We start from the raw sequence: 19,398 nt of genomic DNA, 5'->3' as shown, positions 1-19,398 counted from the left end.
CTAGATTAAATACTAGTTCTATACCCTAATACATGAAAAAATCCAATGGAAACATTGCAATCCCCCAATCCTCTATACCCTAATACAGGGCAAAATCCAATGGAAACATTGCAATCCTCCAATCTTGAAATCTTGAGGATTCTGAATGAAATCTAAAATTCTACTTTCTACATATGAAATCCAATGAAGCCAGAACCACTCTCAAACACCCTAAATCATTTCATGGTAATTTTAAAAATAAGTAAAAAGATGAAAATGAAGATTAAAGAGAATGTCAATCTGGTTGGTATAAACATGCTAAGCTATACTCAGTTATCCACACAAAATATAATATCTAGAGATGAAGACATGAGCCTACCCACAATTATGATAAGACAAGGAAGAAGAGACTCATGGCTTGTCTCAGTATTCAGCCCTGTTGCCAAAGCGTTTTCTTTACGAGAATTGAAAAGAAAACTATGCATATCATTCTATCAGTACTTTTACCCACCGGATCTAATCATAGTAATTTCTAAGAGATTACAGCAAAATTCCCATCAGCTCTTAAAGCAAACAGACTGACAGTTCATTTCACTATCAACCAGAGATTCAATTCAAGATTTTATCTATAAATATGTACATGCTCTCTGGGATGGACACAATACTTTCTTTGTGTAGTGCAGCAACATGATATACTAGAAGAGTCGTTGCAATATCGGTTTCTTTAGCTCAGCTCTATAGTTTAATGTCTTGCCTTACTTTCTAGTGACACAATCTAGAACTAAATTAGTATTTTTATTTCATCTAGAACAACTTTATGCTACATTCTGCCTGTTGATCAGTTAGAATTGATTCAGCAGCAATTTTCTCATCACCATGTCTTCCCAAGCTGTTGGCAATCCATCAATTGATTCAAAAGCCGCAGGCAAGGAGATCTACGAGCAGAAAGACACAGAATCGGCCCACAGTCGTTCGTCTTCTTCTCTGAGACGAGCAAGCCAGAAGCAACTCTGCTTGATAGTCAGATACAAATGGCTGAGATTGCTCTTATGTAACCTCTATGAAGTAATTCTGGGGACAAAATTAAGTTTGCTGTTCCCTCTGGTCCCTTTGGCTATTCTAGCTGACAGGCTTCGACTAGGAAAAGTGAGTAGAAGTCTTTCTCTCTTCCTCTATATATATAGAATGAAAATATCTGTATAACACCTCAACAAGTAGGGTATTTCTCTATTTGCAGGTTTGGGTGTTCCTCATAAGTTTGCTTGGCCTTGCACCTCTTGCTGAACGTCTAGGCTTTATCACCGAGTAAGTGAAAATTTTCATGCATACATACATAGGTTCTGTGAAATTTATATCCAATATCTGGTCCTACAGTTCCATCTACCTTGTATTGCATATGTATATACACTAGGAATACAATACAGAAACTTCATAAATGGCGATGATTTTTTTGGTTTTACGTTCTGATGTTTTGATGTAAATGTTGCAGACAAATTGCATTCTACACCGGACCAACAGGTAGGGTATTTATCATGTATTTGGAACACTGGGTCACTGGACCAACAGGTAGGGTATTTATCATGTATTTGGAACACTGGGTCACTGATCTTTTTTTAGAAAGTGTTTCACATTTTAATGTAATTTATATAAATTTATTGGAAAATTCTGCTGCAGTTGGTGGACTGCTCAATGCCACGTGTGGCAATGCAACAGAGATGCTCATTGCAGTGTTTGCACTTTACCATGGCAAGACCAATGTGGTCAAGTATTCTCTACTGGGGTCTATACTTTCCAACTTACTTCTTGTGCTTGGTACATCTCTTTTTTGTGGGGGATTAGCAAACATGAAAAAAGAGCAGAGGTTTGACAAGGCAAGTGATATTTTCTTTTCTGTTTTTTCATTGATGTCTATTTTTAGGACACCAAAACAATTCCTGACAGATCTAGATACTCATTGAGGGGACTCACGCTGGGTGTTGTGCTATTGGTAAATGATGTGCAGGTTGTTTCTGGAATCAATTCCAGTCTTCTTATGATGGCCTCACTGTGTCTCATGCTACCCTTGGCTCTTCAACGGTCTATGGCATATAGTGAAGCAGCTGTATCCACACTAAAACTGTCTAGAGTCAGTAGCATTATCATGCTGATAGCTTATGCCGCATATTTGTTCTTCCAATTAAAGACACGCAGGCAGCTATTTGAAGAAGGCCAGGTAATAACTAAGTAATAAATTGTAGCTCTAGCAATTGCATTGGTTCTGGCACTTGATAGTTATTTACAAACAACACATTATACTTATATTGCAGGAAACGGAAGAGGAAGAAAATGAGGAAGAACCATCCATAGGATTCATAAGTTCAATTGTGTGGCTCTGCGCTCTTACTGTAGTTATCTCCCTGCTTTCCCGGTATATTGTCGAGACCATTGAGGTGAACATTAGTTCTTTGCAAATGTTAAACTAATTTAGCCGATTATTTGATGTTGTTCATTTTACGAGAGAGCTCAATGGTTTGATCAGGACGTAGCAGAGTCATGGGAAATATCTGTGAACTTTATCGGTATAATTTTGTTACCGATCGTAGGCAACGCAGCCGAGCATGCCGGCGCTGTATTATTCGCTCTCAAGAACAAGCTTGTAAGTTGCAGATTTATAGATTAGAATATTTTTCCTTAATTCATTACAGGGCAAAACTTACAATACATTCTCTAAATTTCCCTAGAGGTTGTGCCTACATGTTTTATATTGTTTACTGTCAAGATTTATAATTGAAATGTAACATATTTAACATTCAAAAACTAAATTATTCGAATCTTTGCTGACTGCTGGTTCCTTATTTGTGTTATGAAAACATCATTTTCTTTTCTTTTCTTTATGATAATTATTATTATCAATTGCAGGGTATTAATAAGATTTCGAAACTTGAAGGTTTGAACATATCTCTATCTGTTGCAGGATATATCATTGGCTGTGGCTATGGGTTCTGCCACACAGATTGCCATGTTCGTGGTAAGACCCCTACATATATAAGGGATTTGATTATGGTAGTTCATTCGATTGATTATAAGGCATTAGATTTTCTCCAAATTTATTGAACAGATTTTTAAAATATATTACTCGTTTCTGCAGATTCCCTTCATAACAGTTCTGGCGTGGATCATGGGAAAACCCATGGACCTTGATTTTCATATTTTGGAGACGGTTACTCTATTTGCCACAGTACTGATAACAGCATATATTTTACAGGTTTGATATAATCACTAACACCATGTGGATCATACCTACATCAATGCATTATATCTCCTAGAAACTAATTATTTACCTCAGCATTCGCCTTGATTAACAATATACAGAGTAGATTAACAATATACAGAGTAGATTCATCAAATTCATTTATGTTAGGGCAATTAAATAAAAGGTTTGTTCTTATAATTATACCATGTAATGCTTGTACAGGATGGAACTTCAAACTACATGAAGGGCCTAGTGCTGCTGTTGTGCTACTTAGTCATTGCAACTTGCTTCCTTCTTTTGCAAACGCCGCTCACAAAGCGTAAGGATTTGCTCGAAGGGATTTTGCCCATGTGGCATCATTTTGCAGATCTTGGAATATTTGGAAAATAAAAAGAAAATGAGTAAATTTAACTATTTGACTAATTAATTTCTGAATTCAGATGTTTATAATCCAGAAATATGCAATCTAGTGACACTCATGTCTTCAATTCTAATGCTAATTTTTTGCAATGTAGTGATACTTAGATCTTCAATTCTAATGCTATTTAATGCATTATCTGCAGACCATGCTCATCAAGCTGTAAACACTCCTGTGGTGGATAAAAAAGTTGTGACAGCAACAATTCCCATGCCTGCTAAACAGGCAAGTTATATCCATCGAAATATCTCATTAACATGTTTAAGGCCAATACTCATTTGAATATATACATCAGCTGTTTACTAATTTCTTGTAATGTTGTTCCGTACAGTTCTAAGAATTGATAGTCGAGGGACAGGAGATTGGAAGTTGTCTCTGGAAATCGGTATGTAATTAGCAATCCGTACTCTCATCATCTAACCAAGTCTGAATTAAAGTCATCCACAAGTCAGAAATCCAATGATTGTGCCCTTTAGGTTGAAACTATGAATCAGCAGAACCAGTGATGATTTACCTTTTACCCGATTCATGATTCAACCATGAGTGGGCAGGTGGGAAAGAATCATGGTTCGACCTGCCAATGCCAAGGACGGTGTTGATTGTATTTTTATCCGCAAGAAAATCTTAATCCTTGAATTTCTTTTCCACGTATATGTTATTATACCTGCCAGCAGGCATGCAATATTGTAATTACTCCTTTTCATATTGACTTTGAATTGGTGAAATTTTAAATGTGTAAGGTAAAATTAATGAAAAAAGTTATTTTGATCTCATTAAAATATGAATTTTTGGATTAAATATTTAATTGTAACTCACTATCATTTAATGTCATTTATATAAATAAAAATTAATAACGGTGATTCATTTAAAAAACACACCATATCAAATTTTACATGGCTTTTGGACTTTAAACAAACTAGCTGAAATAGCCAGGTGCAACAAATGGTCATTCAAATGAAAAATCATATTTCTTCTAAAAACATAAGAGTATATCCAACAAAAATAAAGGTAATATTAAACTTGCCAATTCCACGAACTAAAAAGGAAGTATGAAACTTTTTCGTGCATGCAAGTTATTGTAAATGCTTTATTGAAAATTTTACACAATATTGACTTTATGGAGATAACTAATTGCTAGCAGATATTCGAGGAGTTCAAAACAGGATTATCCAAGGCTCCCAATTAGTCTTTGTCCTTTCATATATTTATAGACGCTTCTGATACCATTATTGGATTTATTTTAGGACACCAAGAATATCATTATATATTTTATTAGTAGGAATCTCTCTTCCAAAATTGAATTACATGGTAATAGAAAAATAATTTCGTGTAGTTGTTCATGTTATAAGTTTCGGAATTATATAAGTAGATATTCTTAAGATCTTACATACTAACCATGTTGCTATTAAGGATCAAATAAATAAACTAATTATTAATAGCATGGTGACTAGATGGATATTACCATTGAAAGAATTCAATATAACCATTAAAAATAAGCCCTAGAAAAGACAACGTGGTAGAATATTTCTTTTTAGGATTATCAAAAATGAAAATAAGCTACCTATTAAATCATCATGGTTTGTAGATATTGTTAACTATTTTGTTACACAAAAATTTCCACCTCACTTATCTTTAAAGGAATGATAAAATATCATTAAACAAAGTTGGTTCTTTTTATGGATTAATGGATGTCTCTTTACACATGACCAAATTTAGTTATCTAAGAGTGTGTGAGAGAGGATGAGATCCATAATATGTTAAAGGCTTGTCATGATAGGCCTTGTAGAGGCCACTCTACAAATAACAGGATTAGTTATAAAGTGCTCCAACAATGGTACTATTGGTCATCCATTTTCCTAGATGCCAAACAATACATGAAAAGATGTGACAATTACTAGCACATGTGAAGGCTAATACTGTCACACAAAATTTCATTACTTACACAACTAGTGATATAACCCTTTGAGAAGAGCGTGATTGATATCATTGGACCCATTAACCCTATATCTTGATGAAACTTCTATATCTTGGTCTGTGAATATTATGTTACAATGTGGATGGAATCAAAGATATTCCCCATGGAAATAGAACAAAAAATAGTATAGTTCCTCCCTAGGGAAATCTTTGTCAAATTCAAGATACCATGGGAAATTGTTACTAATGGAGGAACACAATTCACTTCCAAACTCATTAAGGAAGTCATGAAAATGTAAAAGATTAAACACAAGATGATGATTTTGTATCATCTGACAAGCCAATGGGCGAGTGGAAGGGACAAAAAATATATTTGAGACCAACATAACAAAGACCATTCAACTCCACCTCAAGGGTTGGGTATACATATATCCTAAAGCATTATGGACCTATCGAACGACATGGTGAATTACCACTAGTTGCACTCCATATGAGTTAATATATGGAAAGATAGCCCTTTTACCAATAGAGATAGAAGTGCAAACCATGAGTTGACATGAATCTATCCAAGGCATAGTGTCAAAGACTTGTCTAAATGAACAAGAAAGATGAACTTTATCAAGTTGCTCTACATCAAATAACCATTATTCAATAATATAAAGCTCAATGGCGAGACAAGTTGATAAAAAGTAAATATTCGAAGTTGGAGATTGGGCCTTGTTGTTTAAATCAATATTTTAGGAATTCAAAGGAAAATTTTGTACCTGGGCCATATAAGATCAACATTATATATGAAAATGGGTTCATTAAGATTTCTACAATTGATGAGGAAAGGACTCCACTGATGGAAAGTCGACACAAGATCTTACTATATCACAAGCCCCTATGAAAATAAGCCTTCTTAAGAAATACCAATGAAGGATAGCCTGACAATGACTTGGATATTGTAAGAAAGAAATCCCCACCAAATGATTCATTTTTGATGTTCCATTTTAGAAGAAGATGAAGAGGAAGAGGAGGATATAATAAAATTCCATTTGTGAAAACCTCTAGGACACAATTGGCCATATGTAATGTGAAAAGCATCTCAACTAGCATTTAATGTGTTGAAGAAGGAAAGAGAGAGAGAGAGAGAAAATAAAAAAATAAAATATATTGAAACTCATATGATTTACAAGTTCTTGATACTTTTTCTATTTATATTAGTAAACACTATTAAGAATTGCTTGTGACATGCAGGAAGGTATAACCTTGTTGTTGCAACACTAGTATTGTATGGCTGCAACACGAGTATTGTGTGGTTGAAACACCAATATTGTGTGGTTGCAACACCTTCCATAGATCAAATCAACATAGCATTGCAACATCATTGTTACAATACCTTTCATGGATAGAACCAACATTGTGTTGCAACCCCTTTAGGCTAGAGGTAACTTGAAGACATTTTTGCAACACCATTTGATGTTCTTGTTGTAACACCAGTTTAGGGTAATTGTTGCAACACCTCATGTTCCATCACCTTCACCAAATAGTAACTAGAGCCGCTCTTGCTTCCATGGATGACATCACAAAAATGGGTAAGATGTGACATGACCACCATTGCAAACCTGGAAAAAGTCATCAACTCACAATAATCATTGAAAGGTATGAATTTCCTTACATAATAACGAACATTACATTGGCATGATGGAACTTACTTTGGAATTATGTTCATACATCATTTTCTATAAAATACCATAACACTACTCCACCACCACACTTTATGACACAACCTACACCATTAATCCATGATTGCATTACCTTAATTGGAAATACTCCGAACAAATTGTTCATCCACATTGTGACTGATAGACCATTTAAATTTGAGAAAAAATCATGTGTGGCTCACTTAATCACTAAGAACCCTCTGAGACCCTCTTGTTGCAAGCCTACGACCACATTTAGGCCATATTCTAAGCTATACGGTGGCTTGAGAGAGATGAAATATTGAAGGGTATGATGACAATGTTGCACTCAAATTCACTTTAAATTTGCAAAAGGACAGAACAATGCTAGTAGGAACACTAGTTCTAGTAAATGTAGAAACCATAGCCATTGTATCAGAGTTGTTGTGAGTGGAAGAATGATGGTACTCCGAGAAGCCATGACTAGAATTGATGGAAGATTTCTGTAATAACCCCTGATTGAATTTTCATGTAAATAAAATAAGACCAAGGTCATGGGACACGTATGCCAAGTTGAATGGTGGGTAAAAAATTATAGTAGGCATCATTTTTGGACTATAAGTGGCTATGGAAATTATCGAAGGAAATGGCAAACGTAAAGAGACAATAATTGACATTTAATTATGAAAATAAAACAAAATATGAGAAAAGAAAGGTGAAGAGACACAAATTTGCATACAAGGGAAATTAGAGGAAAAATGAAGGAAAATGAATAAGAAAAGGGAGATCAATGATAAAAAGGCATCAAAGAATTAGGTGTTATATTTTGAGAGTTTTGAGTTGAGCACACTCTCATTCTCTCATACTCTTGCACACATAGAGCAACCTTGGAGCATGCTTAGAGAACTCTAGCATTCACTTGGATTGGAGAAAGCAAAGGAAAGCAAGGACACACAAGGAGACAATTGGATCAACAACTACAATATAAAAGGTTGCATGTGTGGTTTCCTTGTCGATTTTTGGATGCATGGTATATGCATGTGATTCCTTGGTTATGTGTTCTCATTGGCATGGATATTTGCCTAGATTGACAATGGTTTTAACCTTTCCTTTCCATTTCCTAAATAGCCACGGTGTTGTGGGTTTCCCACTTGTTTTTTTATTGGTTCTCAGGTTCCCTATGGATGTGGGTTGGAACAATTTCTCTGGAGCCCTGGAATAGCTTGGATTGAGTTACTAGTTCCTGGAGCCTGTAGATTGGGACAAATGCTCTGGAGCCTTATGGGTTGAGTTATTAGTCCCTGGAGCCGTGGATTGGAAAAAAATATCTGGATCCTTGATTTAGTTTTGGGTTGAGTTACTAGTTTCTAGAGCCCTGGATAACTTAGGTAGAGATCAATCTTGTTGATGTTAGTGATTTCTGGACCATATATGTGAGATCATTGTAGTTGAGGGTTAAGGTGGTTTGGCCTCTTGAAGCCTTGGTTGGTTTTGTCTTAGTTTATCCCATGAGATCTCACATTCATTCTTGGAATATGGCATAGGGGTGATTGGAAGAGAGATTTGGTTCAACCAAATCTATGATTGGCTAGTATGTGGAAGTCCCTAGCTTGGTTGGAATTTTCATATGTTAATAAGATTTATTTTCCTATTGTGATCTATGAGAAATTGTATTGGTTATTATGGTGATCTAATGGCAGATTTTCCATGGTCTTTATTTTGGTTATATATTGGTTATATTCTTGACTAAATGAAGTTCTCTTACGATGTATCTCTTTCATGATTTGATAAGTTATTGAATGGTTAATGAATGCATGGGCTAACAAGTGTTATTGCAACTAGCTAGAGAGGGCATAGAGCCTTCTCAGTGATTCTTAGATGACGTTCAGATCCCTATGATTAGATATGCATTCATGACTCGTAGCTTTCATTCTTAATATATGTTCGACGAAATGTCTATCATGGATTAGCCATGTCTAGGTCAATTTTTTGCTTGAGTTTTGATTGGTTAGCCTTGTCACCATCTTGTTTATGTTTCTAGAAAGTTCCGGGCTATTATGGGTAGTGGTCTAGAGGCTAGCTTGAAAAAGTGGCTTAGATCTCAGAATCGTTGGCACTGAACTAGAGTTTATGGGTCATAACCACATGCAGTAGGTCTATGCGTGCGGTTGGGACCTTATAACTACACCGATGTTGTGTTGTACATGTCATTGGGGAGTTTCCCTGGTGAAAAGAGTTCTTGCCCAGGGATTGACCATCTGGAGTGGTTTGGAGGTTCCTAAGTAGTCTATAGTTCCTGAGGGATGTATGTAAGTTGTCAGTGTGTTAGCCCCACTTCCATCACTGGATCTTGGAGGTTGGGTCATATCATAGCGATACCTGTCTCATGTTTACTCTGGTGAGCTTGCAGAAATAGGTAAATGTGGGAGGAGGCGTTTATAGGGCAGTATCAGAGCTTCCAAGTTCAAACACTTGGACTAGATGGGATAGATGTGATTGTTATGCATGCAGGTCAGTCATATGTATGTCCACTATGCACGCATTTTAGTAACTATGGTTGTCATGTATATAATCTGTATTCAAATATGTGTTATCATGCATGATTTTGAGAGGATGATATGTTGATATGATTGATGTCATTGTGTTAATCTAAATTTACTTGTGAAAATATGATAGCCTCCTCTACAATACACTAAAGTATGATTTTGATTATGTTTCTATTTGGTTTATCTAACATGACATGATTGAAGGAGATAAAAGATCAGAGATGAAGAGGAAAATTGTGAACTACAATTCACATGACTCCCCTTACAGTTCTGATGTGAATTCTATGGAATGGGATAGGTTAGTTGAGCAGCAAGGAGAAGAGTACTCTCATGATATAGCAAATACACTCAGAAGTTTGAAGGAAGAAATTAGAAGTTGCAAGGTAGATAATAAAAGGTTGATTGAGGCACAAGAAAAACGTTCTATAACTCAAGAAAAGAAAGCAAAGGTTAATGTAGTCATCCTTTAGAGTCTTTCAGATTTGTAGAAGCAGAGACACCTAAGGCTTGGTCATGGATAGGAGGAAAAAACTAATGGAGCATATGGCAGCAGGTCTCAATCATGATATAGGTTGGACAAGGATGACACAGTCATAGGAGGCAGATATTTAGATACATTTGATAGGTGAGCTAGCACTCATGTATTCTATTCTAGCTCCGGTTCCAAGAGACATCATTGTTATTACTACCAACATCCTTATAGGAGGAGTTAGAAGTAGTATTTTCTAGAAGATTTCAAGAAAACCAAGCCTCCTACTTTTGATGGGGATGTAAAGAAACTGAAAGATGAAGAAGCATAGTCTCTTCTAGTGAAGAAGTTCTTCATATTGCATGATTATTCAAATAATATGAAAGCCAAGAGCGTTATCTTCAGTCTTAAAGGAATAGCATATATCTGGTGGGAAGATGTGAAGCATGTCAGAGGCAGGATTTGAGTTGGCATGAGTTTTAAAGACTCTTCAAGAAGAAATACATTAGAGAGAATTTTAGCGCCATGAAATTTTCACATAATTTCCATGTCATAATATGTAAACTAATCAAAATATTTCAAATTTAAAAAGAGGTACATGTCTTAAATAATTTTAAATTGTTTAATTTGGGGATCGATAAAATATTTTATTATTAATTTGGGTATTAGTGAAATATTTTATTATTGATTTGGGTATTCATGAAATATTTTATTAATGTTATTTACCTACCTTACCCATATGAATTATTTATTATTAATTTGGGTATTTGTGAAATATTTTATTAATGTTATTTACCTACCTTACCCATATAAATTAGAATATCGAAAAAGATATTAATGCAATGTAAATCTTGATATTAGTGAAAAAATATAAATTAAAAATATGGGCACATTTCACATTAATAACCATGCAAAAAAAACACCAACAAAATAGTTAAATAGTTAAAAAGTAGTTAAATATAAAATAGTTAATAGTTAAAAATAAAATATAGCTATAGTTAAATATAAAATAGTTAACTACTTAAAAAATAGTTAAATAGTTAAAAAATGTATTCCAAAAAGGACAAATTACCGGATTCTATCCAAAAAAATATATTTCAGGTGAAATTGTGGCTTTAGTAGACGATGTCTTTAAAAAACACCAAAAAAATTAGTTAAATATAAATTATATATAGACAATTAAATATAAAATATAAATATAGACAATTAAATTTAAATATAAAATATATATAGACAATTATTTTAATAAAATTGTCATATATTGAGGGATTTCGATAAAGTAAAAACTTGGAAAAAAATTATTAAATCTCATGCTAATAAATATTGTGGAACTTAGATAAAAGTAAAATAATATTAAAAAAATTGATCTACATGGCAATTTTTATTAATTACTTGATTTTTTCTTAGGGGAGCACTTTTAGGCTGAAATTTCCTCTAATGTTTGTCACAAAGGTATTATGAGGGAAAGGCCAAGGAGTTCTAGGAGTTGAAGATGGATTCCATGATAGATGAAAAGTACACGACCAAGTTTCTAGAGCTATTGAGGTATGTGCCCTACCTCAAGGATGAGAAGACAAAGGTCAAAAGGTTCATCAATGGATTTCCTTTAGCATTTAAATATCAGATTGAGTATGATGAGCCTTGGTCATTGGAGGAAGTCATTGGGAAGATGAAGCATTGTTATGAGTAGTTTAAATGCAAGTTTGAGCCTAAGTGGGATTGTAAAGGTAATGAGAAGACTAAAGGAAAGTGGGCTGAGAGGTGAGTAAGGCCTTAGGATGCAGGTGATAGGGAGAATGTAGCACCGATATTAAGTTCAATACAGTTGATAGAAGACATGGATTTCAGCCTGAGGAGCAGAATATGGGCGATGACAGGAAGCCTTTGCAGTGTTGGACTTATGGTGGAGAGCATTGCAAGAGATATTTTCCATCGCATCAAGGTGGCAGGCCTCAAATTTATAGTGCTCAGGAGGCACAAATAGTTGGATATTTTTGGAAGAGTATTCCTCATATTTATGCAATAGTGGATAATAGGTAGGTTGATCACCAGGAATCCATTATTGAGATGGAAGGTAAGCTTCATGATCAAGTTTTTTCTATTTTGATTGATCTTGGATCTAATTATATTTATATTAGTCCTGACCTAGTGGATAAGTGTTTCTAGAATAAAGAAGTGCATGCAGAATTTTGGTTGTTGAAATTGGCTATAGGGACCAAGATAAGAGTTCATCATTGGGTGATATCTTATAAATTTGAGTTGAATGGTATGCCGACATCATTATATCTAAATATGCTTCCTTTGGGATCATATAGTATGGTTTTGGGCATTGGTTGTCATTCATAGGACTAAAGTGGATTGTTATGACGAGGCTATTGAGTGGTTGGATGATGATGGGGAAAGGAGAATCTTGCAATGAAACAATAATCCTACATCAGTGAGAATGTTTACAGCTATGTAGGCAAAGCGCAATTTCCAGAAAGGATATGTATTGTTTGTAGTTCATATTTCTAGTGACAAGGGGAAGGATGTTGAGGATGATCAAGTTCTGAAAAAGTATCTTATTTGCAATAGTTTCAAGATGTGTTTCTAGCAGAGATTTTAGAGTTTCCTCCTCATAGGTAAGTGGAATTTTCTATTGAATTGATGCTAGGTGCAGTGCTAACATGTAACGCACCACATGATGAGCGCTCGAAAGTTCATGGAATTGAAGTTACAACTTAAGGAAATGCCTGATAAGGGATACATGAGGACAACTGTATTTCCTTGGGGTGCACTAGTATTATTTGTAAAGAAGGAGGACAATACTCTCAGGTTGTGCATTGATTACAGGAATTTGAACAAGGTGATTATCAAGAACAGGTATCCATTTTCATGGATTGATTACTTGTTTAATCAATTGAAGGGAGTAGCAGTCTTTTCAAATAATGATTTGAGATCAAGGTATCATTAGATACGCATCAAAGAAGAAGACATTTACAAGACTCCATTCCATATGAGGTATGGACGTTATGAGTTTATAGTGTTTCAATTTGGTATTACTAATGCTCCATCTTCTTTCATGTGTTTAATGAACAGTGTCTTTCATCTTTATCTGGACAAGTTTATGATAGTGTTTATTGATGATATATTGATATACTCCAAGAATGAGGAAGAGCATGCAAAGCACTTGGAAATAGTGTTGAGATTGTTGAGAGAGCATCAGTTGCATGCCAAGCTTAGCTAGTGTAGTTTCTTTCAGTCTTAGATTCACTACTTGGGACATGTTGTTTCCAAGAAGGGGACAACAGTAGACCTAAAAAATATTGAAGCTATCATGGAGTGACCAACTCCTAGAAATGTGGATGAGGTCAGATTATTCATGGGAATAACAAGTTATTACAGGTGGATCATAGGGAACTTCTCACGGATTGTATATCCTATTACATCTTTGCAGAGGAAATGGAATTAGTTTGAATGGACAGAAGAGTGTACAACTAGTTTTGAGCAGTTGAAGCATTTTCCTACAAATGCTCCAATCTTGAAGATTACAGATCTTGATAAGGAGTTTGTTGTATGTACAGATGTTTGCAAGAAAGGACTTGGTGGAGCCCTATTGCAGGAAGAATAGGTGGTATGTTACGAGTCAAGGAAGATGAATGGGCATGAGCAGAAATATGTGACTCATGATCTTGAGTTGGAATCTCTCATTCATGAATTAAAGATGTGGAGACATTATCTTCTTGGCAAGAGGTTCGCCTTGATGAGTGAGCATAGAAGACTTAGGTATATGTTTGACCAACCTAATCTAAATGCCAAGCAAGCGAGATCATTGGCTACCCTCAGTGAGTTTGACATCGAGATCAGGTACATCCAGGGAAATGAGAATAGGGTTGTAGATGCTCTTAGTATGAGAGTGTAGGTGAATCATATTTCAGCTATGAGTTCATATGGGACATATTTGTAGGAGCAGACCTTGCATTAATAGAAACATGATGAGAGGTATCATGTTAGGTCCCTATAATACTAGTGTATCCCCCTTATTGTTATTTTTAGTGTAGCCCCATATTGTTATTTTTGTGCCCCATAGAATCCCACTATTTCTATTGTTGTGGCCTTACATTATTATTATCATGTAGGCTCTAATTATATTGTGACCCCTTAGACTCCTATATATACCAAGGAGGTCTTGTCATCTGAATCATCCAATAATTTTTCATTTATGCAATGTAAAGGAGGTTTCTCCCTTTGAGAGGATAATTTTAAAGTCGTTGATCTATATTTTATTCTATTTTGTGAGTTGGATGCATAACATTTGGTATCAGAGCTTTGGATTCTAGTGTTTTGCTACTTCAAACAAGTCATCTTGTTATTTTCATTATATATATATATTTTTTCTATGAGGCTTCAGAAGCTGAAATTTTGACCACATAGAGTTGAAATATTGTTGAACTTTGTGTAGAAATTTCAAATCTTATTTCACAATTGTTTCTGAGATATGGTCCGGAGAAGTTAAAGGTTTTTGCAGGTTCCAAAATTCAATCTCAAACAGGTGACCTAGGGAAAATCATCATAACTTTCTCTTCGAGCATAATATTTTAATTTCATAAATAGTTACTGAAATTGCATGGACTATAGTTTTTGGTTTATCATTTTTAGAGTTAAAGGTCAAAATAGTGCCACGTGGAATTCCATATAAGTTTTCTCTACTAAACCAATCTATAATCAGGTCACCGTGGGAGATTGTGAATAACTCCTTCTTGAAGAATCAAGTATCTGTATGACTTGTGGGGTTGGAAAGAAGACTCAGATGGATACAATAGGACAAAATTCAGACCTTGGAGATCCAAAATTATAGAGATACAATAATTTCAATATTGAGCTCCTAAAATGCAAGAAAAATGTGTGTATTTTTTAAATTTTGCGTAATTTTTGCTTGAAAAATCAGTTTAACGTGATTCAAAGGGATTAGTGAAGCATATATATCATTATTTGATTCCAAAATTCCTCTAAACAAAAAAATGGGCACACCTAGTAAGAAACCAAAAATCTCTACTATGACGCATGAAGAAGAGGAAGAAATGAAACATGATATATGAAAATTATGAGACCAAGTGAAACAAATTTCTCTCTCACAAAGAGTAACCAAAAATGAAATAGAAGCTAATATGGATGGTTTAAAAGTAGATATATGATTTTTTAAAGTAGACATCGATGTGATGAATGTTAAATTGGAAGGGTTGACAAAGTTTCTACATGAACAGATTCCCAGTGGTGACAAGGTAATCCATGAAAATCATGATTAGGACAAAAGGAATATGAATTATGATTTTAGAGACTCCAATGTTGGGTTTAAGACACACCACATTCCAAAGATCAATATGAGGAAGTTTCATGGCAAGGATACGGTAATATGGATACTATAGATGGAGCAATATTTTGATCTCCGTGATGTGAAACATACACAAAAGGTACACATTGCATATTTATATATAGTACCCAATAAATTTGTATGGTATTAATGGATTTATTATCGTAAAACATGTGTCACTTGGTCAATTTTTACGGAGGAAATGATAGCACATTATGAGGATACAAATAACAACACCTTCTTTAGCCAGTTGATAAATCTCAAATAAAAGGGTTCAATTGTAGAATGCTTTGAGGACTTCCAAAAATTGAATATCAGGGTAATTGTTATTCTAGAGGAGCATATGATTGATGTCTTTAGAGGGACTTTAAAGGATAACATATAACATGAGGTTCATGTTTGGGGCCCTGATTCATTGGAGAAGGCATTTAGGGTGGCAAGAAAAGTTGAAAGCAAATTTATGGCAACAAGGAAGTCTACCACACACAACTATAAACATGAAAGTGTTATTCCTAGCCTTCCATAACCTACAAGGTCGAAACCACAACTATCGGAGGAAAAAAGAGAAAAAGGGATTTGTTACAGTTGTGATAGAAAATACACTAAAGTTCATAAGTGTGCTAAGAAAAAATTATTTTACATAGATTGTGAAGAGGAGGAAGAAAAGGAACAAGAAACATCAAAAGAGGAGGTTATACACCGAGAACCAAGACTAGAGAAAGAATCAACGAATTCGGAAATATATTGTAATGCATTGTTAGGAATTACCACTCCTAAAACTCTCAAGATAAAAGGATATATCAAGAAGAAAAAGGTAATAGTGCTTCTTGATTTGGGTAGTACCCATAATTTTATTCATTGTAAGATAGCCAAGGAATGGAATTGCTTCCTATATCTAGCACCCAAGTGTCAAGTGATGGTTGCAATTGGAGGAACGATAAATTTCTCTAGGAAGTGCCATAATATCAAGCTAACCATGGGGAAATATTTATTGAATAGTCCAACTATTTCCATTCCAATGGGTGGTGTTGATTTTGTACTAGGAGTCCAATGGTTAAAATCTTTGGGGACGACAGATTTTAATTTTCAAGAACTTTTATTGAATTTTTTTTGGGAAGGAAAGGAAGATGGATTAAGGGGTATCATATAGAAAACATGAAAGATAATCAACTCTAATTGCATGAAAGATCTTTTGAATAGAGAACAACGGGGTGTAATTGCGCAAGTATGCTCACTCGAGGTTCAAACATTGAAATCATCTATTTCTCCATATCTCCAAAAAGTATTGGACAATCATTCCAAGGTATTTGAGACTCTCAAATGCCTCCCACCTATTCATGATCATGATCATGCTATTCATTTTATTCCAGGAAGTGTTCCTCCAAACATCAAGCCTTAGATATATATCCCTATGCCCAAAAGAGTGATATTGAACACATGGTTGCATAAATGCTAGAGGTTGGTATAATTCATCCAAGTCAAAGTTATTTCTCTGCTCTAGTAGTATTGGTGCACAAGAAGGATAGATCATGGCATATGTGTTCAGATTATAGGAAGCCCAACAATCTCACTATTAAAGATAAATTTCCCATTCTTGTCATTGATGAATTGTTGGATGAATTACATTGAGAAATTTACTTCACCAAGATAGATCTTCGTTCAAGATATCATCAAATTAGAATGAGGACTGAAGACATTTTGAAAACAACATTCAGAACTCATGAGGGTCATTATGAATTTTTGGTCATGCCTTTTCGCCTTACTGACGAACCTTCCACATTTCAAGGTTTGAAGAATTCCATTTTCAAACCCTTATAAAATTTGTGTTAGTATTTTTTGATGATATATTAATTTACAACAAGTCTTGGAAGGATCATGTTCAACATGTTGACAATTCTAAACTATTGGAGGAGAAAGAATTATATGAAAAAACCTCCAAATGTTTCTTTGGAGTACAGGAGGTGGAATATTTGGGTCGTATTGTATCTCATGAGGCTATTAAGGTAGACCCTAACAAAATTAAAGCCATGAAGGAATGGAAAATCCCCACAACCATAAAGCATCTTAGAGGATTTCTCGGGTTGACAGGGTATTACAGCAAGTTTGTTAAGAATTATGGGATAATAGCAACACCTATAACAACATTACTAAAGAAAGATGCATTTTCTTGGACTCTAGAAGCAACTAAGGGTTTTGAACATCTTAAAGAGGCAATGTGCCAAGCACCAGCCTTAGTTATGCTAGGCTCACAAAAACCTTTATTATGCAATATGATGCCTTGGGAAATGGAATTGGTGTTGTTTTAAGGCAAGAAGGAAGACCCATTTCTTTTTAAGGTCGTCCAATAAAAGGAAAGTATTTACACAAACATATTTATGAGAAGAAAATGTTGGAAATACTACATGCAATAAAGAAATTGTGACCATACCTAATGGGAAGACACTTCAAGGTAAAAATAGATCATGACAGTCTTAAATAAATTTTGGAACAAAAATTATCTTTAGAAGAGCAACAAAAATGGGTCACAAAGATGTTGGGTTATGACTTTTAAATCATCTACAAAAAGGGGAAGAAAATTGTTGTTACAGATGCACTGTCAAGAAAGGATGAGCATGTGGAGGCATTGGTTTGTGGAATCGTAATTATCCAACCTGATTTGATAATCAAAGCAAGGGATGAATGAAATATTGACGAAGAGGTGTGGACACTCATTCAAAATTTGCAGCAAGATCCTAGTACATTTGATGCATTCAGCTGGAAAAATGATTCATTGTGGTACAAAGATCACTTATATCTTTGTAAGAATTCCCAACTCAAATAAAAGATTATTTGGGAATTTCACACCTCCCCCTTAGGAGGTCACTTGGGATTTTTAAAACCTTACCACAATGTCAAGAAGGAATTTTTTTGGATGCCCTTAAATCTGATATTCAGAAGTTTGTGGCAAAATGTTTGGTTTTCCAACAAAATAAAGTTGAGACAATTAAAACCCTAGGTTTGTTACAACCTCTATCCATTTTAAGTCAACGTTGGGAGGAGGTCTCAATGGATTTTATCACAGGATTACCTAAGTCTTAAGGAAAGAGTGTGATCATGGTGGTAATTGATAGACTTACCAAGTACGCACATTTTTGTGCATTATCTCATCCTTTTAAAGCTAGTACAATTGATATTGCATTTATGGAAACAATTCAAAAGCTTCATGAAAACCCAAAGATATTGTAAGTGACCGAGATCTCATTTTTACTAGAAATTTTTGGATAAAAATATTTTATTGTCTTGGTACTCAATTAGCTCATAGCTCATCTTATCATCCTCAATCTAGTGGGAAAATTGATATAGTGAACAAATGTTTCGAAGGATATCTTCATTACATTGTATATGATAAAAAAACACAATGGGTCGATTTTTTACTTCTTAAATAATTGGTGGTTTAACACTTACTTTCATACTACAACAACAATGACCCCATTTATGATATTTTATGGATATCATCCACTATCCATCCCGTCATCTTTAAGAGAAAATTATAATGTTCAAGAAGTGGAAGATCACATCAAGAATAAACAACAATTTCTCCAAATCTTAAAGGATAACCTCACTCTGGCCCAAAATCGAATGAAATAATAGGCAGATCAACATCATAGTGAAAGAAGTTTTGATGTAGGTGACTGGATATTTTTACCGCTACAACCATACAAACAAATGTACCTCAAGCAAGCTAAGAAGGATAATAAATTATCACCCAAGTACTATGGTCCTTACAAGGTGTTGGAAAAGACTCGTACTATGGCCTACAAATTAGAGTTTCCTACGTCTTCCCAAG

The 19,398-nt window shown here is 34.6% G+C and overlaps 1 protein-coding gene across 1 annotated transcript; it reads left to right on the top strand.

Moving 5' to 3' along the window:
- Positions 1-628: 628 nt before the first annotated feature.
- Positions 629-4,274, top strand: LOC149152847 (vacuolar cation/proton exchanger 3-like). Its single transcript, XM_089446031.1, has 12 exons — positions 629-1,125; positions 1,217-1,284; positions 1,469-1,497; positions 1,654-1,850; positions 1,982-2,191; positions 2,286-2,408; positions 2,498-2,614; positions 2,933-2,986; positions 3,107-3,223; positions 3,434-3,530; positions 3,775-3,854; positions 3,961-4,274. Exons 1-12 carry the CDS (start codon positions 856-858, stop codon positions 3,964-3,966), a joined length of 1,368 nt encoding a protein of 455 aa, XP_089302157.1. The 5' UTR covers positions 629-855; the 3' UTR covers positions 3,967-4,274.
- Positions 4,275-19,398: the final 15,124 nt, after the last annotated feature.

Source organism: Pinus tabuliformis, chromosome 9 (genome assembly GCF_031772625.1).
Source record: "Pinus tabuliformis cultivar Carrire ecotype Pingquan chromosome 9, CPIR1, whole genome shotgun sequence".
NCBI lineage: Eukaryota > Viridiplantae > Streptophyta > Pinopsida > Pinales > Pinaceae > Pinus > Pinus tabuliformis.
The sequence above is the reverse complement of the archived record's forward strand: the minus strand, read 5'-3'. Positions and strand labels throughout refer to the sequence as shown.

What these genes read in the sequence shown, in the direction of transcription:
- LOC149152847 (XM_089446031.1), top strand. Translation starts at nt 856, where the DNA reads ATGTCTTCCCAAGCTGTTGGCAATCCATCAATTGATTCAAAAGCCGCA. An exon ending in CGTCTAGGCTTTATCACCGA is followed by an intron (nt 1,285 to 1,468) that starts GTAAGTGAAAAT and finishes TAAATGTTGCAG; the next exon opens with ACAAATTGCATTCTACACCG. An exon ending in TAACAGCATATATTTTACAG is followed by an intron (nt 3,224 to 3,433) that starts GTTTGATATAAT and finishes ATGCTTGTACAG; the next exon opens with GATGGAACTTCAAACTACAT.